Below are 25555 nucleotides of genomic sequence, written 5' to 3' on the forward strand. Positions count from 1 at the left end.
TTGCATTGTCTAAAACACAATCGGATAATTCGTTTTTTTTTACGACAGGTTTACAGCGACGACTTCCTCCAAACCAAAACCACGGCGCAGATTTTCTGCTCAGAACAAAAAACACGCGAGTCGCCTCTAAAGACCCCCGACGCCAAACGCCCTGTCACGCAGAGAAGACGACTCATTGTCAGGAGCGACGCGTTCTCATGTCCAGTGATTGACAGCAACGTGCCGGAGGCGTTCAGAGTTAAAATCTCTCGGTTGCGAAATACGTGGCAGGAATGCCCCCCCCTTCCCCCCCCCAACTGTATTGTGAACCGACTGCAGACTACACGTGTCTCTGAAACACAGCTGTTAGAATGATGCGAATAACAAAGTTGCTTATGATCTTAAGGCAGTTCCCAGGCATGGTATGTCAGTCTCCATTCACTTCAACCATCAATTCCACATACATCGCATTATTACGCCCCATTCGCAGAATAGCAACATGCCTCACTTACTGGAATGAGGAAAATCCAGATGAACAAAGTATTTACAGACAACAGTATATTGTACTTATACGGAAATTATATATAAATACAAAAATAATTGCAGTTCCATTTAAACACACTGACGACTGATGCTCTCTGACAATTTTAATAGTGATTTTTAAATAAGTAGATCGAATAAAAAATAAACTCGACAGCAAGCAAAACTATTTCGGCAACATTTTCTCTGTCGTCATTATCGGGATTTCTCAAAGGTCTCTTCTGGGATGAGCGTACGGAAAGGGTAGTCCCAGAACTTGCTCGAGATCCCAAACCCTGCAGGAGGGAGAACAAACGACACCACGTCACAAAATCCCTCATCACAAATGCACCTCTGCAGTGCTGCTCACAACAAGAACAAAGTAACTACGTCACGAAAATCCTGGCGAAAATCCATCAAGGGGTTTGGTTTGTTTTCTACGGAATTCGTGCGAACCACTTCTTGACAGCCGGATAAGACTTTCCAGCAGAGGTGTGGACTCGAGTCATGTGACTTGGACTCGAGTCAGACTCGAGTCATGAATTTGATGACTTGCGACTCGACTTGGACTTGCATAACAATGACTTTGTCCCACCTATGAGATGTGGACTCGAGTCATGTGACTTGGACTCGAGTCAGACTCGAGTCATGAATTTGATGACTTGCGACTCGACTTGGACTTGCATAACAATGACTTTGTCCCACCTATGAGATGTGGACTCGAGTCATGTGACTTGGACTCGAGTCAGACTCGAGTCATGAATTTGATGACTTGCGACTCGACTTGGACTTGCATAACAATGACTTTGTCCCACCTCTGCTTTCCAGTACCTTATGGAGACAACCTCACATTCGGACGCAACTTAAAGTCCCCGTACAGTCTCGCGAAAAAAAACGTGCGTGTCGACCAAGTACAAAGCAGTACCCCGCAGTGGCGACACAACTGAATAAGACGTGGAAACACAGTGCTGTCATCAGGGGCGGTTTCTTCATTAGGGCGATTGGGCGACGCACCACCAATGTCATTCAACCACAGAGTCACGCTAGCCGTCACTGTCAGCCTCTGGATATAGTCCAATCAGCGTCATGTCACGTTCTGTGGAGTACCGCCTCTTTTTGGGCGATTTCACTACGGCTGAGAATCGCCCCGAGTGGCCCCATAGACTTACATTCAAAGATGTTTTTTTTCGAACGGGGGCGCTGCAATGCATTCTCTATGGCTTCCGGGAGGGCATGCACTAACGTGCTTACGTCATCATACGTGCTAACGTCATCATACGTAAGCACGTTTCATCCAACAATATAATTTATCGCCACCTAGTGGAATCTTTAATAAAATAAACTTGAGTGGTTTGTTTTAATAGTGAGTATATAAACAAACAAGATGTATTGTAAGAGTCACTTTATTTTTCATTAATATTAAAGAAGTGAAGTTGCCTTTACATGCTTAAGCTGTTAATTTATTCATTGCATGGGTGGACCTTATCAATCATCCAGACATTTGCCCCCCCTGAGAGATTTTGCAGGAGCCGCCACTGGCTGTCATGTTGAAAATATCCCGCACCACCCTCCGATGGAGTGACGGTTAAACACAGTTTGGGAGCCGCTTCCAAGTGGGTAGGCCTCGTGTATCAAATCACTTCCCCACCCCTGCTGAAGAGAAATGAGCTTAGGGTTCTGCCAACCTAGAACAACACCGGAGCAAGTATTTAGTTGCTACAGTGATGACGAGCCGAGTGTGTAGCCACTCTCGTGATGATAGGCCGAGCGCTTTGCTGCTTTAGTGATGATGGGCTGAGTGCTTACCTGCGCGAGAACAATGATGAGCCAAATGTTTAGCTGATTCTCAAACAACAACAGCAACAACAGCAAACGGTGGGCCGAGTGTTTAATCCCTCCGGAGTAACGAAGGCCTCAACGTCCAATGCAATAGCTCCGAAGTGAAGACGAGCTCAACGTGTCGGCGTTCTACAGCGACGACGAGCCGCGCGGTCTATTCGCCGGAGAGCGACGACGACGCGGACGACGACGGCTGGCTCGGTGTTCCGACCGCCGCGCGCGAGGCCACTCACCGAGCGTCTGGTGCTCGAAGTGATGCTTGACGTGGTAGGCCTTGAGCGCGTAGAGGTACGAGCCGCGGCTCGGAGCGCCGTAGTGCAGGTAGTAGTGCATCAGGTCGTAGATCACGTAGCCCGAGATGCAGCCGGCCACGAGCGACCCCGTCACGGCGTTGGGCAGCATCGTGAGCATCCAGGAGTAGAAGGGCACCACGAAGCAGAAGGCCGCCACCGGCGGGAAGACGAGGCGCGAGCCGTCGAACGGCGACTGGGGGAGCGGCACGCACGGCGGAGGGGTCGCGGCGTCAGGGTTGTCGTCGGACGCCACTGCAATCGACCCGGCCTCAAACTCCAGCCAGCCAAGCTAGCTCGCACTGCTACTGTTGGAAGGGCTTTCCGCTCCAGCGTGTGGTCCCCGGACCACACCTTCGATTAGTTGGCTACGTACGGTTGCGTAAGTAGTTCAACATACGAGGACGCCTCTGCTGACGAACATTCGACTTACGAACTTTCAGAGATACGAATAAATCTGTCCGTATATCACCAGTGGCATCTACATCACCATGAGATTGTACTACTTTTAAAGCTATTCCCCGTGTTTAGTGTACATGTCGTACAACATGTTTGGAATCGACAGGAGTAAAGTTGGACTTACGAACAAATCGACTTACAAACAGACCTTTGAAACCTAACTCGGTGGTAAGTCGAGGAGTCCCTGTACGCACATACATACGTTGCACCGAGAGACCGAATCAAGTCCAGTGTGCTATCCGCGACAACCAAGGCAACGTCACCTGAGTGGAAATTTAGACAGATTTCGGTGGACAAAGTTGAAAGGTATGGCTGGAACGAGGGGAAAGGCACGTCATAGCATCCCCAGCAGCAGCCCTTAGGCAAGCCAAAGAAACGGCCATCAGCTGGCTGAGCAAGTTGTGCCGATCAGATCGTTGACTTTCATACGACGACCGATCGGTGCGTCGTAAACAAATAAACATTACAGCCGTGAAGCGCTCCGTCTCGCGTATGTGGGGGGACATTGATTAACCCGGCCGCAATAACTATAATTATATTTTAAACAAGATGCCAGCATGGTTGGCAGCATGGGTCCCTGTGTAAGGAATGAAACCTGGCCAACCTCAGTCCGATTTCTCTTCCCCTATCGGTTGCCCAGCACGTGGCCTCCTCCAGCCTGTAGGCCCGGATGCACTTGTACCGTCTGCATGCTCGATAGCTATTCCATCGAGCCTGTAATGGTGTCTAGCATTGTAGTTCGAGACAAACATCGGCTGGCACAATTACAGGCAACATTTGTATTAACTGACAGCTTACCAGAACCAGAAGAAAATCTGTAATAAAATAACTTTGTCAGTACCGAGTCTCCCACAAGGCCATGCGGGAAGGTGCATGGCACAGCTTGGCACCAGCTATCACGGAGTGTGGTCGTGTCACTACAGTTCTCTGCGGTGAGTACACCATCTTCAAAAACAATGGCGGTACGCCTCTATAAATTCAATTAACGCTAACCGCTCACGCGTTCTGAGATTCAGTGGTGAACGGGACACCCACCCTACAACTTGCAGACGTCTCGGAATGGTAAAGGGTTAAGCAGGGACACGGTTAGCGTGGGCCCTGGTGTAAGGAATGACACGAGGCCACGGCGCTCGCTCATGCGGCTCACCTTGTGGTGCTGCCCGTGCAACAGGAAGTGCAGCGTGATGAGGAGGTAGCTGTCCGCCGGCGGCGTGAGGTGGAAGAGGAAGCGGTGGAGGCAGTACTCGACGAGGGACCACGTGAAGAAGCCGAAGGCGAAGAGGCACGCGAACCAATCCTGGCTCACGTTGACTCCTCCGTCTGTCGGAGGAGCAAACGCGGGGGGAGGGGGGCAAGAGGGGGCATGGATGTGCCGGGTCAAGGTTCAGATTGCGAACGTGAGTGGTGCACCACGTGAATGGAAATGAAGCCCAGATCCACAACAACAGCAGGCCCGCCGATCACAGATTTGGCAATTCTTTAAAGACAAAAGCCGCCAAAAGAACCAAAACAAGTCACTTAGAGAGACCTTCTCAAGTGGTCCAAAAATGTCACGAGCAAGTTTTACACATAGTTTAAGGTCATCATGGGCACGGCGTGCAATATTAGAAAACAGTCTGGCTGGCTGGCGCACTGTGGGGGGACATGGGGGGGGTGGGAGAGCACCCAAGGGGAAGTGTGGGTGGGGGGGGGCCTGGTGGTTGTCACGCGTGAGAGGGGGTACCCAGTGGTGGGAAAGTGGGGACCTTGGGGGGAGTGGGTGAGGACCGTCGTTCTATCGCAGGTATTTTAACGATATCATTAACAAAAAATGCTGACTGGCTGGAGGGAGAGTTTGACGGATATACGGTCACGTTCAAAGGACGTGTGGGCTGATATTTTTTTTATTTCTTTTAAAAAAATCAACGGGGGGATTACAAACGTCAAGCATGTTAGCCACGTTGCCTTTTTCAGGCCTTTCCTGCCACCTTTGCGCGCAGAGTAGCATGTGGCTGGGTGAAGAGTGGGTAATGCCACCTTTCCCAAGATGCCTGCCCAGCATGGAAGAGTGGGCCAAACTTTCCTTTACAGGAGAAATAAGTAAGCAGACCTTATGTCTCCTTCACGTGAAATCTAAAAAAAAAATGTAATTCTTCACGCAAAACCCATCGGCTGCACAGCCTTCTGGGAGCGCACAGATTCAGCGCTATTGTTTCTAAGACGAGCACAAATCCCGAGCGGTTTCGACACACAGCGTCTCCACGCTACAGGGTTTTTTGGGTTAGATCGCGTAAATATATAAATGTGTCAATCTTGATTTGAAGCTTTCGTGACTGCAGGAATTCATACTCTTTGGTTCTTTCGGTGAAGTCACGTGGGTCGAAAAATAAAACGAATAATTCACGACGTTTCGATTGCAACACAAGCCATCGTCCTCAGGTGAAACAAGACAGCAGGCGTACTGCTGAGGCAGGAGGAAATGTAGCGAGAGACCCGCCGCAACCAGAGGCCACACAAACCTGTGGTGGGCACAACCCAAGGGCAAGTGAGCGGGGCTAGGGATGGAATTTGCAAGTAAATGCATTGAATTAAATGAATTGAATTAAATGATGACGTCACCCTGATGCTGCTCTATTTAAGACCGGAAGCAACAGGAGAGCTTCACCATTCTTGCCCGATGAAGCTGATTGTAATTATCAGCGAAACGTCGTACTACTCAAATTTTAAAATGCTGTTGATTCTCTCTTCAGCACACCGGTGGGCTAAAGAAGTGAATTATTTTGTCCTTTGAAAAACGTGACACATTTTTTACTGTTTGGCCGTGTCGGGTGGTGGAGGGTTACGACACATTTTTAAATAACGCGATCTGACCCAAAAACCTATATTATGAAGTAAATGCAAGTTTGATATTTTTTTCATCACTATCACCTTGTTCCCTCTGTAAATTTCACCCCCACCCTCTCGCCCGTTGCGGCAGCCCCTCCCCCTCCCTCTCCCCCCTCCTGATTGGCCGAGTTGTGCAAGCTCTGCGATCTTGCATTGCCTGACTCTGCCCACTTGCCCGACCACCACTCACCTGTGAACGTGGTGAACACGCGGATTTGGTTGCCTTGCAGGCCCCGGTAGCTCGTCAAGCCCATGGAGACGATGATGGGTATCCACACCAGCGGTATCACGTACCTGTGGTCACACACAATGGTTGGGTCGCACGTTACGCGAAACGACGCAGTGACGTGAGCTTTGGGGAAACGCCGGGGGGGGAGGTGTGGGGTGAAGAAACCGTACTCTTAGTTTTTTCGGTAAAGTCACGTAGGTAAAAAATGAAATAAAAATTAATAAAAAATAAAATAATAAAAATCACGACGTTTCGGAGGCAACACACAAGTCTCCGTCATCAGGTGGGACCGTCACAGCTGAATTTGCTGTATCAAGTGACTTTACCGAAAAAACTAAGAGAATGAATCCTTGCAGTCACGAAAGCTTCACATCTAGAATTAAGTGAAGAAACCGGTCGGACTTTTCGAGCGGCGCGAGCGCTGATGGTTGTTGGTGGGGCGGGTCAGGCGCCGCGATGTCGCAAGGCCCCGCGGTGTTCGCGGGACCACTTACACAAGCATGCATCACGGAGGCAGGAGCGGGGTGTTTTGCCTCGCGGTCGATGAACCCGAGATAGACAATCGGGGAGGGGGACGGGGAGCGTTTGACGATTGAGTCATTTAAGCGCGGGCTCACCGAAGGCTCGCCAGGATCGCACTAAAAAGGCGTTCCAGTAATAGTGTGGCGTTTAGACCCGGCGATGTTCGATGGATTATTTGGTGACGCACAAATGAGCAAAGAAACTCAACGCATTCGTCGCCTCGTTGTATATTTGTTGTTGTTGTTGTTGTTCCTTTTAAGGCAGACTTATTTTGACAAATGCGTGGATTTTTTGAAGTCGGGTAAGGCTGCAGTGGTTTAAAAATCAGAAATGATTCCACGTGTTTATTGGGGTTAAAAGAATAAATGTTTTACGATGCGTCAACGGCAAAGGTCCAACAGATGATGCAGAGGGCTTATTGCAATCGACATGAATAATAAACAACACGAATAGGAGATGACTGAACAAAAACAATACATTTTATTGCTGACAAAGTTCACATGTTTACCAAGGCACAATAACACAAATCATAAAAGAAAACATATGCTGATACACTGCTTTTATCCAACTCCCCAAGCATATCCTGAAAACGAATTATACATTTAAATTCCATTTGCTAATCACTATTGTGAGTGACTACAAGTACGAGAGATGCATCGATTTCTCGATTATAATCGTTTACTCTGCTCCCGACAAAACGCACAGAATCCCGCGTACAAGAACCGATAATACACAACAGATAAAAATCATAGAATATCACCTTTTAGGGAAGTGTGACCAATGGGAGTGGACAAATTTGTACGAAACAGGAGTAAAAAAAATCTACTAAACAATACCAATGGGATAGCTAAAAACGAAACAAAAATATATTTTATTATATTATTTTATTATGTTTTATTTTTAATATTTTATTATTTCCATTCTACGTGACTTTACCGAAAGAACCAAGAAGATGAATCCCTGCAGTCACGACAGCTTTAAATCGAAAAGAAAAATATTTTTTTTAATGTAAAAATAAATTCACGACCTCCCAATTCTCGGGAATTCATCGAGTCGCTGTGACTGGCGGTTGAGGGGCGGTGGGGGAGATCGCTCGCACAATATTTAATATACGACGCCAAGGCCAGGCACGGCAGTGGCTTCAGTTTCTCGGGCCCGCCGACCGAGGGGTCAAATGTTTGTGGGCGCTCTGTGCGAGACCTCTCCACGTTATTGATTTGGGATGGCGGTTGGCGTTGGCCAGGGGTGGAATTATTTGCGTCCCCAGACCCAACCTCCGTTTCGGTCCGACCGCTCCGTGCGAGTGGGTTTGAGTCGGCCAATGAGATTCCAAAATAGCCACGGACATATCGAAGCAGCCTCCAACATTTCATATTTAAATTCTGTTTCAATTAATTGCTTCCAAATCCATGCAAACTTAATTAATCGTTAGCACACGGCCTTAACCCACCCACTTGTTTTACTTAACTTTTTAATATTTTTATGTATTTTTTTTCTAAATAAGTTAACATTATTTGTTTCATGACATGCATTAGATGGGGCAGGGCCCCAGCTCCCCATGCAGACGAGCCGCTACTGCTGCCACCGGCGAGACTCACCATGCTGTTTTGCTCCAGAATTCGACAAAGTCGGACTCGAAGAGGCGGATGCGGCGATCCACCGGCTGGTGCACCCACTCGCTGTATTTGTCTCCCAGGTGTCCCACCTGCCACAGCAGGGCCTTACTCCAGTCCACGAGATCCTGGCAAAACAGGACACGCAGGCGGAATAAGGTTCCCCTGTACGTTAAGCAGTCATCCTCCTTGCCCTCTATTTGTTACCTTCAAGACTCCACCTCTTCTCAATTGCCCATTCCATTCCTATTCCTTGCCCCCTCCACTCCATTCCATCCCATCCCCTATAGCCCTACGGTGACCCCCATGTGCCCTCTGCTACGGTCACTCATTCCTCAACTCTGCCATCTAAATCACTCGATTTTGTAACCGCTTTTAAACTACGTACAGTGCCTTGAGCTAAGGCGCTCTATAAATATAACTATTAAAAAAGATGAGATTATATTTATTAAGTGCCAGAATATCCGGGCACTAATCGACACGAATGATACAGCCACAACTTTTTGAAATATATTTTGATGGGTCATCAACGACGTCTATGCCAGCGTGATCGAAGAGTCAAAATACCCTCGAATGGGACCACTCTCTCCAGAGCTCTCTAAGTGCGCTGAGCTAGGAATTGCCCGCAATTTTAAATCTTGATTTGTTTATTTTAATAGACATGTAAATGCATTTCAATGAAGCGTGACATTTTTTACTAATATACGTTGGGAGTAAATGACTCATCCCAACTGCGCACTTGATCGAGAGAGTGTGGTCGGTGACTGAAGTGCAGTTAATTGGGCAGTCAATTCTAACACTCGCGGGTGCGAGATGATCCCAATGTTGATGAATCACCCACAAAGTTAGACTCGTTACAATCGTCTCGTTGAGAGGCTCATGCAAGTTAACGATTTAATTTACGTTCAAAGATGTTCAATAATTCAAACGCAGACAGACCCCCTCCACGCCCCACACTTTTTACACAATAACATCATCATCATCATCAGCCATGGTCAATCCACAGCTGGATGAAGACCCGACCCCAAAGCCACCCACCCTCTCACGATCCTGCTACGTAACTATCCACCTGCACAGGAAACCAAATTCATTGTTCCATCTCCTCGGTGGACGTGTTTTCCGACGCGTTACATTTACAACGCGTACAGTTTTTTTAACCCCCGCCAACCAAACACTGCACACGAATTACCCCGCGCGCATTTAAATGAGCGGCGTGTGTGTGTTTAGCATGGCGCTGAGTAGTAAGCTGGCACCTATACGGACACATTGCAAGCTTTGTTACCAGGCAATAACCCTTTATTTGCGGGCGCTGTGCTTGTTTGACGCGGTTGCGCGCACACCGCTAAAATCTCTCCCTCTCTGCCGCCGCTGCTGCAAGTTGACACGGTCAGCGGCACAACATCTGTCCAGCCGTTTCCACGCAACTCCCATTCAAACCATTTTTTGTTTTGTTTCTTGTTGTCATAAAACAAGTTGTCCCCCCCCCCAGACCGGCCGTGTCGGTGGCTTCGTCATCGAGCGCTCCTCTCACGACGAGACCACACGGCCCCACAGAGACTCGTAGACTCACGTCGACGCACAGACTCGCACAGAGGCCCACAGACTCGCGCCGAGTGTATGCATGTTGCATGAATGGACGTATGTTGAACTTATATTCTTTGGGTCTTTCGGTAGAGTCACGTAGATAGGTTCAAGTTTATGAAAATAAATATTAATTTGAACCTTTCTACGTGACTTTACCGACAGACCCAAAGGATATGAATTCCTGCAGTCATGAAAGCTTTAAGTCAAGATTTATGTTGAACTTCTTTCGCACCCTACTTAGCCAACCGTACTGAACGGAGGTGCGGGGGAAGGACAACGAACTAAAAACAGGAAAAGCAGTTCTAAAGAAATGCGTTTTCAATCGAGATTATTTAAATGTCCAGAGCTCCATTGGCTTCCTAATATCGGAAGGGAGAGCGTTCCAGACGAGCCGCAGATGGCTGAGCCAAGTTCCCTGTGGAGGGTCTCTCCGAAGCTCCCTCGAGCGGAGGCTCCATCCACCAGCAGTGGCGTGAGCAGGACATTGCAGGGCTGCGCCTTTACATTTAAAATATCTCGAATTATTTCCTGCATTTTTGTGTCTCATATACACAATTTTGTTCTCGCCACTGTCCCTAAACGTGACGTTAGAATGTCATTTACCAAGAGATAGGAACGAAGCGCAAATTATAGATTCTCGCACGCGCAATCCGATGCACGTATTGCGAGTGCAACAAATCAATTCCAATCGGCGATCCTCTATCTGTCGTTACGTGCCCAGTGGGCAGGAAAGGACCGTAACCGAGTGACAAAATACTTAAAGATGTGCATTTTTATGTTTAAACTTACGTGGTCAGCCGATACGGTCTTGTAAATCAGCTCCTCGGAGTCGTGGCTTCTGTCCACGCTGGAGACGTTCCTCCGCCTCACCTCCTGCCATGAGAGCGAAGCGACGAACGTCAGCGCGAAATGCAACGCCGGTCGTTTGTTGGTCACGGCGCGACGGATGAACCCCCGACGCGAACCAACGGAGGGAGCGCTCCTGCGAAACCCCTTCGCCAAACGCGCCGCGCGGGCCAACTCCAAAAACGCCTCCTTCGAGACGGTGAGAATAGTCATCGCACGGGAAGAGGTCGGGTGACGGGAGCAAATTCGATTCCTTCGCCCCCACCTCCGATCAGCAGGTGGGGTCGGTCCGGGGAAATGTGAGCATCAGCCGAGTGGACCGCGGGCCAAAAAAAAGTTTGAGAAACGCCGAACTGGAGTGAGCGTTCAGAGTACCGATCTAGAGGGCATTTGGCCTACTCTTCCACGCTGGCAGAGGTGGGAGCGCCCACAATTCACCCCCTCTTTGTGTGTGGGTACAGCAAAGGATAATTGAGGACACACTGCTGCACAGTACTTCACGTGATGTGCAAATACGTTGCAACAGTCTTTTCGATAAGTGCTCGATATTCACGGGTTACCACGCTTAAAAAAGGCCAGCCTCAACCGTTGCATTAAAATGGTCAACGTGCACCACACGCAGCAGGAAACCCCCCGACGTGACGTGGCCACCGGGTTCACAAGACAAAGTGCTGAGCCAACACCGCTGACATCCTGGGGTTTAATCTGAGGTTCAATCACCCTGCGATTAAAATCCGAGTTGAATAGCACAGCGAATCTATAGTCTAAGGCCTTTCACCGGTGGCTGTGCAAAAATAAAATACTGTACTCACGCACATTCGCACATTGCAATCAGCCTGCAGTCATCCCACAACGCACTATAATGGACGCATTCCGCGTTATAACAGGCGTGTCCCGCGTTATAACGGGCGTGTTCTGCGTTATAACGGGCACGTTATAACGGACGCGTTCCGCGTCATAACAGGACATGTTCCGTGGTATAACAGGCGTGTTCCGCGTTGTAGCGGGCACGTTATAATGGACGCGTTCCACGTCATAACACGACATGTTCCGCGTCATAACAGGACATGTTCCGTGGTATAACAGGCGTGTTCCGCGTTATAACGGGCACGTTATAATGAACGGGTTCCGCGTCATAACAGGACATCTTCCACGTCGTGTGAAAAGTGCTCCCGAATAGAAGGTTCGCGTTATAGTGAAACACCGCTTTACTTTTACACGTCAAGATATATTTAGCGCTCCGCCTAATTTGGCTACATCATTCCGGCTGTGAAAGTGAAAAATATCGGTTTTGTTGTGATGCGTTGAACATTCCTCTCGCTGCCAGCGGGAGGAAGAAGCTGGCACTGCCTACTGCTGCATTTTATTATTTTAATTAACATGGTTGTCTACGTACGGTGCGAAATAAGTTCGACGTACATATATAAGGACCGAATCCCATATCGGGCCAGAAGCAAGCAAATGAAACCCCTATACTACTCCAACGCAAAATTAAAAACGAATAAACAAATTGAGAAATGCCACCTACACAAAAAGCCACAAACAAACATAGAGTTATCGCAACACAGAAATGAGTCCATGAGCTCTACTACTACGACAGATCCCAGGACACAATCTCGACTTCCCAGCAAAACCTTCGCAGGAGGGGAGAGGGGGGGGCTACGGAGTGCCAAAAAAGTTCCGACAGATTTACAGCGATGGGTCCAATCGTTGAAGCGCGTTCGTCGCTGGTAGCACAGAGAGGAGGAACGCCTTCTTGGTTCTTTCGGTAAAGTCACGTAGAATGGGAAGTAATAAAATAATAAAAATAAAACATAATAAAATAATTCTCACGACGTTTCGGCCACAACGCAAGCAGCCTTCCTCAGGTGAAGAACAGGTCTGTCGAGAAGACAGAGTCTGAATGACACACCCCAGGCTTGGAGCGTCTATTTAAGCTGGGATGGAGGGGGAAGAGCGCCTTGACAAAATAATTTGCATATCAAGAGGAATTTAGCATATTTATGGGAAATGCAGATATGTGATTAGTACTACTTGTGAAATGCGTAGGAGGTGGGCGGGGGGTTTAAAGTCATATTATGCCCGTGCATTATGCAGGATTAGCAGCATCAAAGGGAGGGGGTAGGGGTAGCATTAAAAGGAGGAACGCCGTTGAGGAAAGCAAGGGCGGCAGAACGTTCTCTGTTCGTGGGCTCGAGGTGAAGAGGGAGGGATGTGGGTTTGGGTGACGCGGAGGGGAGCTGGAGCCATAGATCGGCTACTCTTGGGCAGAGCGAGCGAGAGAGAATGCACAGCACGACACAAGGGGGTCGGCAACTGGCAACTCCGGGCCGCGTGCGGCTCTTCAAGGACCGCCGCTTCGCGACGTCGTTGACAAAAGTTTTTTGTTTTGTTTTACCAAATTAGAACAACGCGGCTTCTCTTGATATTTTGATTTCCGACACTGCACTGTACTCTGCACTGCCATCGCGTGTTTTTGTCTTGTTTGTTGTTGTAACGTTCTGACCCACCCCTGCTGGACATCTGTGAAAAAGAGCTTCATGGCTCATCGGATTCCTCCTTGAGTATGAACAAATTAAGATTGCGATTCTGACTACGCAAATAAGCGAATGTATTTGGTGATACAGCTTTGGAAGAAGTGCTCAAGTACGAACAGCCTTGCTTTCGGTCGCTGCTCTTGCTCAGAATGTCGCTTTTCTTTATTAGTGCTGCTGCATTATATCGTTTACTTACAAGGCCACAGTGTTACGAGTTTCATACGCGAATAAGAGTCACTTCAGTGTTGATGCAATAGTTGCCGTGGCTGTTTACAATGTTCACGTGATTATCGTGTCGGAGAATTTCTGCATTTATTTTGGCGTTTTACGCACCGGGGGTCCACATGCGGTTGAATGTTTTGTTTACGGAGAAATACACACAAAAAAACCCAACAACAAGCCCTGAGAGAAAGCAATACTCGTCCGTACAAAGTGTGACAAGCTCGCTCGCTCGCTCGCTCTGTGCGACCGTGTCGCAACCCATCCTATGCCAAGAGGGGAAATGCCACCTTCGCTTGGCAAACACGCGGACGCCGGGCGACCGCTCTCGCACGTTCAAAAAGACCTTGGAACTTCCTCAATGCGCATCTCGGCACGATTCCATACACACTCCGCCCCCATACATTCGTTATTTGGCACGCTGAAGGTAGAAGGGGTTGCAGCTTCACGAGTCAAGCAGTAGGTCACCATCACGCAAACTCGTCGTCCTCGCAGCAGCGGATTTATAAAGTAAAGTATACTCAAAGTGCACCTAGCATGACACAAGAGCCGTGGTGACGTCAACCGCCACCGAATGGTGAACAGCGGTTGTTGTACTCGAGATGTCTGGCCAAAATGCCCTCTTGAGGGATTTTCCAAAACTCCTCATAGTGGAAGCCCTACATGACAAATATTGGTGCGAGCAAGCAGATCAGGGCTGCACCTTGAATGTGTCCCGAAAATCACGGGCGACGTGAGGCTGCACACGGGAACAGCCCAGGCGTGAAGCGTTGGGGACGGGGACAGAGAATTCCCACCGTTAAAACATGGACAGGGCCCTCTGATCTTCGTGGCGTTGCACTGCCACGCTACGTTTCTAACAAGCCGCTGAAAGTGTCTCACCGGAAATCTTAAAAAGTCGTTTTATTTAAATTTCATGTCTTTTTATTTTTACTCCAAACTAAATGAAAAAATGTCACTGTAGTTTTAGCGGTCAACGTGACGATCGCGAGATCGCTCGTGATCGCCATGTCGACCACGACGTGGCAGCAGTGTCCCGTATCGCTGATGCCTGTCCACTCACTAAATAGTTCCCGCGGAGGGCTTCAAGAATTACACGATTATCGCGACTGGTTACGTACGGTGCGAAAGAAGTTCAACATGCGCACGTGCGTGGCCACCGAGGTCGCTACCCGCGCGACTGGGTAGATTCTGCACGCGCCGAACGAATGACGCACACAAAACCATCGCGGTGGGACGTCACGATTTCCCTTGCTGCAAGTGCCATTGACGGTGCTGTTAAAGTCGTGGCTTGAGCGAGGACGACGCGTGGCTTCAGACAGACGACGTCAAAGATCAGAGCGCAGAGCTTGACCACCAATGAGATCTTGAGTTCAAACCCAGGCGAACACCAGTGAGTTAACCGGGTTCTCAAATGTAGTGGGTTTCTGGGTCCTCAGCTCGGTTAACAAAGAACTACACACACACAAACTCTGGATATGAACATCAAGCCCCCCACCCCCCTCCTCTGCTGATCACCTGAAGGTATCTAAAACGTAGCTCTGTAATATCCACTTGCACGGGACATTCTCTCACATGGAGGATTGCGTTGCTCTGCGAGAGCCCACGTTGATGGGCGCACAGGGAGCAGCGATGAGGATGGCGGCGACGATACGATTAGCAAAGCGGATTCACGTGGCATCTCGCAGCAATATTTGTTATGTCTGTCGTAAGCCTTGAGCGGGGGGTAAGGAGTCAAGGGCGTGGATGGCTGGGGAAGGAAATGTTCAGGCGATGGGAAGTGCGGGGGGCAGCAGAGGAGACTGAGCAACGACGGGTGACGACATAGATGCCGCAGACTTTGTTCTACAAAGGCAACGGTTATCAACTCTGCATGAATGTTCGTGTACACCTTAAATGCGTTTGCGCGATGCACATTGCCCAGTGTATTTATTTTGGCCGCGGTGTCGTCCCCTACAGCGATATCTTCAAGCAATCAGTGGCCACGATCTCTGTTTCACCCACCCCACCCCCTACCAAAAACGATTGCAACATAAACACCTGCACTGTTACATTCTTCTCTTTAACTGCGGCAGCCGGTCCTTTGGCAGTCGGTCACACGTGGAATCGACGCAAGCCGTGCCACTTGTTGGGTTTCGGAAAGCGACGATTCGGGACAAGTTGGGGCGACTTCTCGCCCCCCCCCCCCCCCACAAACGCCTGCGTGGAACTGTGAATGCGCTCGTTAGAGAAGCTGATGACCCGAGTTTGAGTCCTGCCCACGGATGGCATCAGTGGAGAATAAATCATTATTAAACCGGTCCTGGGCAGCCCCCCCCCCATCCACCCCGCCCCCCACTCCCCCCGCCCCTCACTCCCTCCAACTTCATTTGCCTGCACTGACCGACGTGGTGAAGTATGGTCCAACAAACTCCATTATCGACAGGGTGTAGGCAAAGTCCTCACTCTTCTCTTCTCGAAGTAAGGCACTAACACTAGAGTACAATGACCCATCCACAAAACCCCGCAACGATTGTACCCTATATTGCTATGAACGGGTTTATACAAAGTAAAAAAGTCAGAAGGCGTTGGCAGTGCGCGAAGTGCACGAATGAATAGGCTGCTTATTAAAATGTGGAATCTTTAAAGCTGCAAGGCAGCAAACATGAGTCACACTTTCATGGGAAAGAGGATAAAATAATGACTGATGCAGACTGAAGGTTCTGTTTGCAGTGAGATCCGGTGCCTCATGCCCAAGAGTCAATATTTAACTCGGCGTCTCTGACCCCTGCGTCGGAAGTTCGCTGTCAATACGCGCGTACCTACATCTGCGCCTATGTTGATCAACTGTTTGGCTTGAATGAGCAACTGGATGGACCCAAATGGTTTTTGCCGCAAGGACGCGTCGACGAAAGGAAAAATAAAGCAGCCACGTTGAAGCTGTGGTGAATGTAACAACAACAACAACAAAAGAATGTGTGTACGATTTAAATTTCGATTTAAAGCTTTCGTGACTGCAGGGATTCATCAGTCTGACTCTGTCTTCTCGACAGACCTGTTTTCCACCTGAGGACGGCTGCTTGCGTTGTGGTCGAAACGTCGTGAGAATTATTTTATTATGTTTATTTTTTTATTATTTTATGATTTCCATTCTACGTAACTTTACCGAAAGCACCAAGAAGGTGGTGGTGAATGCAACAATAACAAACGAATGCGAGTACGATAAATTTTTTAACACAGAGCCACCAACTCCCAACCCCCACCGCGCCTGTAACGTATTGACCGATCGCTGTGGTCGGTCCTAAAACAGCGAGTACCAGCGAGTACCATTCTGTCTCGAGGAGATACCGTGAGCACGTGACCCTGTTGCATTGAAGACCACGGTAACTTTTATAGTCGCCGAGTAGTAAATGCAGACGTTTATTGGCGCATCTTTGCTGTACGTGCGTTGCAACATGACAGTAACTGTATTGTAAAGTAAACTCTCGCTACTAGGTTGTTGTTGTTGCTAATACAGAGAGAGGTAAGGCCGTTCAGTTGTACTATTTACTAACTCTTTGAAATTTCACCAGGTAAGCTATGCAGCTCTTTTTCAGAAGCGACTCTGGCTATAGAAAATTATAGCTCAACGAAGTGGCTTATCATCATCATCATCATCACGTGGAAATGTTGTAGCAGCCAAATACTCTAAACGCGTGACGTTGATTTTAAACGTGGTAGGAAAAACGGGAGGAGCCGGAGAAAAATCCACACGACCACGGGGAGAGAGACACGCAAACTGCCAATATGCAGCAGGCGTCAAGGACGGGATCGAACCCACGACCTCCTGTACACCAGGCGAGGTAGTTAACATATCCTAGCCACCGTGGCGTGTATAATATAAAGCGTCGCTCAGTGTTACACTCAAGAGGTGTCGCGAATCACCAGCCGCTCGCCGTTCGATGACTTATCGTGGTTTCAAGATCACACTTTTTAACTCAAGAAATCAATGAGATATGTTTTGACATTGCGAGGGTCGCTTTAACAACGTACATACGGCATATACAGACGCACAAAAAACATCGATGAAAACGAATGTTATTTGATGCAATTATCGTGAGCTTTAGAAGCGATACAGGAATGAATGCAGAGTTGTACCCTAACGCAACCATTGATATATTCGTATCTCATGAACGAGTTCGACTTTTGCCCAAGTGTTTTGCTCACTTTTGCTAGATAAATGCAATGACTTATCAAACAATCAGAAATGCCTTTTGAACACGTGGGTGTTCGCGACCAATATCATCCATAATGCAGGTTTTTTTGGGTTAGATCGCGTAAATATATAAATGTGCTGTTAAACCCGCAAACCACCCAACACAGCCAACTAGTAAGGTTTGTCACGTAAACAGAACTTGCCGATTCATCACTAGTACAGCACACCGGTGTGTTGGAGAGCCAAGCCGCAACATTTACAATCTGAGTACGACTTTTCGCCAGTAATTACAACTAGCATCATCAGGCGACAGACAGATTTGGATACTAGTAACGAATTGGCATGTTCTGTTAACGTGACAAACCTTACTAATTGTCTGTGTCGGGTGGTGGCGGGTTTAACGACACATTTATATATTTACGCGATCTAACCCAAAACAAACCTGTATTATTAGATAAATGCCTTCACGGAAAAAATAATTCCCGACTCAGAAAACATGCATCGTTGATATGTGGCCGGAACCAATTGGGACCAACGTGGGCCCAACGTTCGATGTTTCTTGTGAACGGCCCCTTCTCATCATCATCATCACGGTAGAGAAGAGGAGGGAGGCGAGGGCTTACACGTTCGTATTCACTGCCAAACTCGATGGGCTAACGAGGTGGCCAGAGTCAAAAGCCTTACGGCCAATAGATGAAATACATCTGTGTCGTGGGCTTTGAGTGTTCTCCCCTCGTTTGCGTGGTGGGTTTTCCCCAGGTAAGCCAGTTTCCTCCCACGTGAAGCCAACCACTCGTTCATGGAATTGGCCGAACACCCCCAACTAATGCAGGACCCCCTCCTGAAAGAGACCGTGACGTCTGTGCTCTACCGGTTGACAGCAGCGACAACCCTGACCGCGAGGCTAATCGTTATCTCCTTCAACCATTCGATAGATGTATATTGCAGGTGTGCGCAGGGCGACACAAATGAGGAGCGCGTGGCACGGGGGGCGTGTCACCCCCCCCCCGCGCCCACTCCACACCCCTCTTCTTTCCATCGCAACTTTGACCCCCCCCACCCTCCACCACCACCCCCCCAAGACGCGACGGTCACAGCCACAGAAACTCGTGACCTGCCGTGGGGTCAAAGTGGCCTTTTCGTCACACGTGCGGCAGGGGTGACAATCCGCAGTCGGCCGCATCACGACACTCGGCTGTCGTCCGAGGTGTCCAGGGCAATAGGATTCATAACTCGCCCTCGATTGAAAATGCACGGCGGGTTCACTGGCTTCACCCAGTGCCGAAACGTTGGCGTCCGTCCGTTCCACAATACTTGTTGTCTGTTGAACATCATCATCATCAACATCATCAGCAGCAGCAGCAGCAGCAGCCATGATCTATCCACTGCTGGGTGAAGGCCTTCAACAAAGCCGTCGCCATCTCTCACGCCAGCCCCTCCTGGCACCCGAGATGGTGTTTTGTTATCTCGTCATCTCTGCCAGGGTACAGTATCCGTACTTCCGAGCGAGCGAGTTTCCTCATTTTGGCTGCCACTCTCACGTTGGTCGTGACCGACAATTACGACAAAGCTCCCCCGCATAGCCTGAGCAGACTGTCAGGGCAAGTGCTGTAATCGAGCACCTACGAAGGCCGGCGCGGCACACGAGTGGATAGGTGGCCAACACCGCGCCCGGCCGCTTTTGTCTCCCCAGTGGCGACGTTCACGCATCGCACCAGGCGCTCATTTGAGACTGAGTCGACCCAGGGGAGGGCCAAGGACCGTTTCTAATAATCGTCACCGGTGATGGCCGTGGTGAGCGGGGACTCGAACTCGCAGGAGTCTCGTGGCGCGGCGCGCTTACCGCTACACAACGCGCGACATCAACGTCTAACCCACGTCACGTTCATCTCCCCTGACAGTGGAAACCTCCAGAACCGTGTGTGTGCGCGTGTGTGTGCGCACATGCGCATGTGTGTGCGAGCGTGTGTGTGTGCGTGTGTGTGTGTGCGCGTGTGTGTGCGTGTGTGTGTGCGCGTTTGTGTGTGCGTGTGTGTGTGTGTGCGCGTGTGTGCGCGTGTGTGTGCGTGCGCGTGTGTTCGTGTGTGTGTGTGCGCGTGTGTGCGCGGGTGTGTGCGTGTGCGTGTGTGTGTGCGCATGTGCGCGTGTGTGCGCGTGTGTTCGTGTGTGTGTGTGCGCGTGTGTGTGCGTGCGTGTGTGTGCGCGTGTGTGTGCGTGCGTGTGTGTGCGCGCGTGTGTGCGTGTGTGTGTGTGTGCGCATGTGCGCGTGTGTGCGCGTGTGTTCGTGTGTGTGTGTGCGCGTGTGTGTGCGTGCGCGTGTGTTCGTGTGTGTGTGTGCGCGTGTGTGCGCGGGTGTGTGTGTGTGTGCGCATGTGCGCGTGTGTGCGCGTGTGTTCGTGTGTGTGTGTGCGCGTGTGTGCGCGTGTGTGTGCGTGCGCGTGTGTGCGCGTGCGTGTGCGTGCGCGCGTGTGCGCGTGCGTGTGCGTGCGCGCGTGTGCGCGCGTGTGCGCGCATGTGCGCGTGTGTTCGTGTGCGCGCGTGTGTGCGTGCGCGCGCGTGTGCGTGCGCGCGCGTGTGCGTGCGCGCGCGTGTGCGCGCGCGCGTGTTCTCTGATGCACGTGTCTCTCTTGCTGCGTCCCCTCGGCGTAATCACCCAGCACGCGCCTCTTCTTCACTCTCGTGTGTGTGTGTGCACCTGCTCAGCGTTTGTTTAACACTCCGCGTCAATGTCCACGTGCTCTGATTAACTTCGTAGCGGGTAAATCGCCCCCCCCCCCTCCCCCCCCCATTAAAAGTTACGGAAGCGTCAATAATTAAGATGAATTTCAGGGCGTGCTAATGGTTGATGAGTGTTCATGATGAACGTGTTGTGTTTTTTTTTAAGCGATCCAGCCATCCAGCACGCATATTGTATGGTGCTGAAAAACTGTAGGAGACATTTAAATGAAGGTGGCTTTAATTCAGTTAGTGCCGAGTGAGATTTAGCATCTCATTTACTATATGGAGGCATTTAAATAAAAAACTATTTTCACAAGAGGTAATCTATCAAATAACCAAACAAATAATGATTTGCCTCAAGATACCGTATCTGCATTTCATGGCATTAAAACGCCGCTGTTGGAGTTTCAAATGAATTTTTTAACTCCAACAGCGATGTTGGAGTTTGAAATACATTTTAAAACTATAATTTAGCCATTAGCTCAAGTTAGGTCCCAAGCATAGCCGTCTTTAGTTTGCTCTCCAGCCACTGGATGCCGTTGAATGGAATACAGTGGCTAGCCACACCGAATTCGTGTAAATGAATCAACTTGCCAAGCGCTCAAATCGTGCACGACGCCTTACACACCGCTGCCCACAGCCCCGATCCGCGCGCCTGCTCCGACAAATTTGTTTTAGTCGCACCCCACATCCCGCCTCGCCTCATCTAGTACTCAACCTGCTCACGGGGTCGGAGGCATATGAAGCACAGCGATAGAGCGGCAAGCTTGGCGTCTGGCAGCGAGCCGTTGCCTTTCGCCGGTAATCACCATCGCGAGCTGAGACAGTCCGGCCCGACTATAGCAACTTTCCCGAAAGTATCGAGTGAGCAAATTACGCTCTGAGTTACAACACGGGAACTCGTCAATTCACTTTCGGCTTCATGAATACGGCTGACAATCCGCATCCTCCTTCACATCGCTGTCACTTCGCTTGCAAAAGAGAAGCTTTCCCCTTCATCCTCGCAGCAGCGGCTTTTGGCTGCTGGCCATCGAACGAGGGCGGTCACCGCAGAGGCGCTTCTGCGGCCGTCTGGAACGTTCTTCCGCCCGGAGCGTCGCACTTTTAAATCGTCTAGATTGAAAACGTATTTATTTCGAAGTGTTCTTTGTGTGTTAGTTTGCTGTGTGTCCCCCCGCACCTCCGATTAGCACGGTTGACTACTTCAACGCACGTGCGTACAAACAGAAGTGTTTTTGTTTTGTTCGATGCGCCGCAAACCCACCTCGGCACACTCCGACCCGGGCGGCGTCACCACCGACGCATCTGCCCGTTGCTGCTGCTGCTCCTCCTCCTGCTGCTGCTGCTGCTGCGAACCTCTATCCAGCTCCTCTCCCAGCCGCGTGTCCAGCTCCCCGATGCAATACTGCTCCAGCCACCTGTAGGCGTTGCTGCTGTGGCGGTGAGGAGGACCCGACAGCAGGCGACCCAGGTCGGTGCCTCCGCGCGACAGGATCACGGCCTCGCCGCCGGGGTGCATGCGCACGAAGCGCGTGACGTCGAACACGCGGCCCGCGTGGACGAGCCAGCACGACTCCTCCGAGCTGTGCTCCTCCACCTCGGGCAAGGTGAATCGCTTGCAGGCGGGCGAGACGCACTTCCCTCCCATGAGCTGCTGCTGCTGCTGCTGCTCGTAGTCTAATGCGCGCACACGCCGCTGCTCTTGCTGCTGCTGCTGCTGCTCCCCTTGTTCGATTTGCATGGCTCCTCTTGGCTTTTATTCAACAAATACAAAATTGGCAATTGTCTACAACGTGTTACTGATGTTGCTTGCTTGCTTGCTTCCTCGCTGGCTGGCTGGCTGTACAAGTGTCCAACGCTCATGCGATAGGCATTAGGTTCTATATTTTTAAAAAAGTTTATATATTAATGTAATATATTTATTTCAAATCTATTTTTGCTGTTGTGTCAAAGTTGTCCGATGGGGTTGTCTGCCGGCAACTCGCTCGCTCTCTCGTGCAACCCACACTGACCGGCGCACCGTGTGACGCCTTCCCATTTATAGGCACGCGCTCCGCGGCTTTCCACACACGCGCACAGAGCGCGGATTGGGTTGGCAACTCCTGACGTCAGCTCTCATTCAGAACGCCGCGACTTCCACACCCCACGCAGCCAGCTGGGTCGTCTGCTCGGCAATGCGAAGAGCACTGCTAAGGGGCGCATTGCCACACGGTGAACCCAATGACTTCGTTTCGAGGCGGTGCTGCTCGCTTGTCGCTCGAGGAATCGGTCACAGATACGAGCCGATCCCACGTGGTGGTGGTGGTGGGGGGCAGGAATTGACATTTGTCAACTCGACAGTTACCAACACAGCTGCTAGGTATACTGTATCACGTGGGCGCAGTGCGTCATCAGCGCACTGAGCTTGGCGCCCGGCAGCATCATGACGAGACTTCACCTACCGGCCACGGCTGACATTAGTGGCGCGTGATGTCTGAACCAGTCTTTGCGTAACTCCCCCCCCCTCTTCCCGTCTTCCTTTTATCCCAACCCGCAGTGGACCGACACAGTGACCTCCGATTATCACGGTTGGCTACGTACGGGGCGCCGAAGAAGTTCAACACGCGTAACATGCACACATTCCCAACCAGGTCTGTCGAGGCGCCTCGTCCTCAGGCGTAAAAAAATAATCCAGCAGTTGAACTGCTGAACCAGCGAGAGAGCTGTTACAACAAGAGGTTATTTATGACTACTGGATTATTTTTTCGCCTGAGGACGACCCGCTTGTGTTGCGATCGAAAGGTCGCGATATATTATTTTTTCCTTTATTTTATTTTTCTACCCACGTGACTTTACCGAAAGAACCAGAGAGCACGTTAAACCTTACACTGGCGTTTACTTTGTGTTCATTGTAAAGTGCATGCCGCCACCGCCGCTGTTGGAAGAGGATCTCTCCCTGTATTGCGAGTCGTGGGGGTGGATACATTTGAACATACTTCACCAGGCTGGTCAGCGTGGGCTGGTGAAGGTGGGGCAGCATGGTGCAGCGCGCTCATCTTGATGCAATGCCCTCGCGGCTTCCCTCAAAGTGGCCCATGGCACCTGTCGAACCACGTGACCTGTCACCCGGCATGGCTATGCCAGCCAGCCACAACCCTGCTAGGTTTCGATTTAAAGCTTTCGTGACTGCAGGGATTCTTATTCTTGGTTCTTTCGGTAAAGTCACGTAGAAGGGAAATAATAAAATAATACAAATATTAAACAATAAAATTCTCACGACATTTCGACCACAACACAAGCAGCCGTCCTCAGGTGAAGAACAGCTGTCGGAAAGACAGCGTCTTCATTAGGACGCTGTCTTTCCTAATGAAGACGCGGTCTTTCCGACAGCTCTGTTCTAATGAGGACGCGGTCTTTCAGACAGCTCTGTTCTTCACCTGAGGACGGCTGCTTGTGTTGTGGTCGAAATGTCGTGAGAATTTTATTATGTTTAATATTTGTATTATTTTATTATTTCCCTTCTACGTGACTTTACCGAACGAACCAAGAATATGAGCCCTGCTAGGATTGGACTTGTGCCAATGTCATCGCGACGCGTCACGAGGACAAACCCCACCCGGCCTTGTTTGCTTAGTATTTAAAAAAAAGTTGCACGCCAAATACAGCTCACCGTGACGACCAATCATTGTTCCAAACGACCACATGCAAACACCCCGATCTGTAGCAAAAAAAAAAACAATGCCGGAAGGGGGTGGGGGGGGGTAACACAACTGGGCAGTGGCGTTACGCCTCACCGGGTCATTCCACGTGGCGTGAGCAGTCTTGCCCGACGAGACCAAACCCACCCCCCCCAACTTGTCTATAGATCTTGGCGGACATCGCGCCTGGAAAGTGGTTGGATGAGCGAGAAACATTACATTCCTCGGCTGCCACCCACGTTGGCATCGACCACAATCGCAACGGAGTGGACCGTCCCACACAAAGCCCACTTAACTTGTCGCTCAAGTGTGTGTGCACCGTCATTTCACCCGTGTTTGTTCGGCAATGCAAAGGAGTTTCTTGCTTGGTCTCTCAATGTAAATCAGCCGCAGTGTGAACAGAAAGTAAACGGGTGTGGGGAGAGGCTTGTAGGGAGCAGAGATCAGGGGGCTTGAAGCCAATGCACTCCAGGTGCAGAGGACCAATTTTCCAAGAATGCACCCAATCCAGGTAACACAATGGAGCCTGGGGGCATTGCTTGGATGGGCGACACGCACACAACAGGTGTTATACCTCTAGATTTAAAGCTTTCGTGACTGCAGGGATTCATCCTCTTGGTTCTTTCGGTAAAGGGACTTTACCGAAAGAACCAAAAGGTGTTCTACAATTGATTTTTTTCGGTAAAGTCACGTAGTTGACAAAATAGGAAATGAAAAGAAATTAATCACGTTTCGGAAGCAACACAAGCATCCGTCATCAGCTTTGACCGCTCCAGCAAGAAGATACTTGCAGTCACGAAAACTTCAAATCTAGGACAGGTGTTATAGGCTGCTGCGGGGTTACGCGATGGGCAGCGCAATAATCCATTGCACTACAATACCATGACTCAATTCTAAAACTCTCCTTCGACCAACAAAAAAAAACCTTTGCCATCAGTGGTCCCCCTCCCTATAGCCCTGGCACACCAGGAAAACCGGTCCAGTCCCCATCAAACGCCTTGCCCCGGGCGTATTGAAACGCGATACGCAGGCGCGCCTGCAGGTTAGACTCCACCTGCATGGGGCAGTGCTGCACCCTCGTGGAGTTTCGCAGGTTGGCCTCAATGTTCGGCGTTCTGGGCGGTATTGTGTGCGGCTCTAGCGGAGCGTAGTAACATAGCTTCGTGTGCAAGTGGGTCTCTGCATTATCAGCGGCCTGTGAATCTCCATTCAGGAGCCGTGAGCTCGAAAATGCCGACACCAAGTAGTACTGCAAATTGAGCGTGGCTGGCGTTGAGAACACTTAAAACCACGAATTGGTGGTTTAGAAACATTTTGTCGATGCGTATCATCTCTGGCTGGTAATATATTCGAGCTACGCAAGCCTCCGTATGATAAAGGGAAATAACAACGATGTTTTCCTTGCAAGTTTATTTTTCTTTTAAGAGACATCAATTCATCAGTAGTTTACATTCCAGTCAGAGCCACACTAGGGTGCCACAAAAG

General features: G+C 50.0%; 1 protein-coding gene across 1 annotated transcript; it reads right to left on the minus strand.

The window, feature by feature from the left end:
- Positions 1–714: 714 nt before the first annotated feature.
- On the minus strand, positions 715–22134 carry LOC144942164 (fatty acid 2-hydroxylase-like). Its single transcript, XM_078868924.1, has 7 exons — positions 21658–22134; positions 10689–10772; positions 8301–8443; positions 6142–6245; positions 4234–4406; positions 2571–2823; positions 715–794 (listed from the first exon to the last, which is right to left on the minus strand). The coding sequence occupies exons 1-7, from the start codon at positions 22132–22134 to the stop codon at positions 715–717; spliced, it is 1314 nt and encodes a 437-aa protein (XP_078725050.1).
- Between the last annotated feature and the right edge of the window lie 3421 nt (positions 22135–25555).

Source organism: Lampetra fluviatilis, chromosome 26, assembly GCF_964198595.1.
Source record: "Lampetra fluviatilis chromosome 26, kcLamFluv1.1, whole genome shotgun sequence".
NCBI classification, from domain to species: domain Eukaryota; kingdom Metazoa; phylum Chordata; class Hyperoartia; order Petromyzontiformes; family Petromyzontidae; genus Lampetra; species Lampetra fluviatilis.

What these genes read in the sequence shown, in the direction of transcription:
- LOC144942164 (XM_078868924.1), bottom strand. Translation starts at nt 22,134, where the DNA reads ATGCAAATCGAACAAGGGGAGCAGCAGCAGCAGCAGCAAGAGCAGCGG. An exon ending in CCGGGTCGGAGTGTGCCGAG is followed by an intron (nt 10,773 to 21,657) that starts GTGGGTTTGCGG and finishes CTCTCATGGCAG; the next exon opens with GAGGTGAGGCGGAGGAACGT. An exon ending in AGACCGTATCGGCTGACCAC is followed by an intron (nt 8,444 to 10,688) that starts GTAAGTTTAAAC and finishes CTGTTTTGCCAG; the next exon opens with GATCTCGTGGACTGGAGTAA.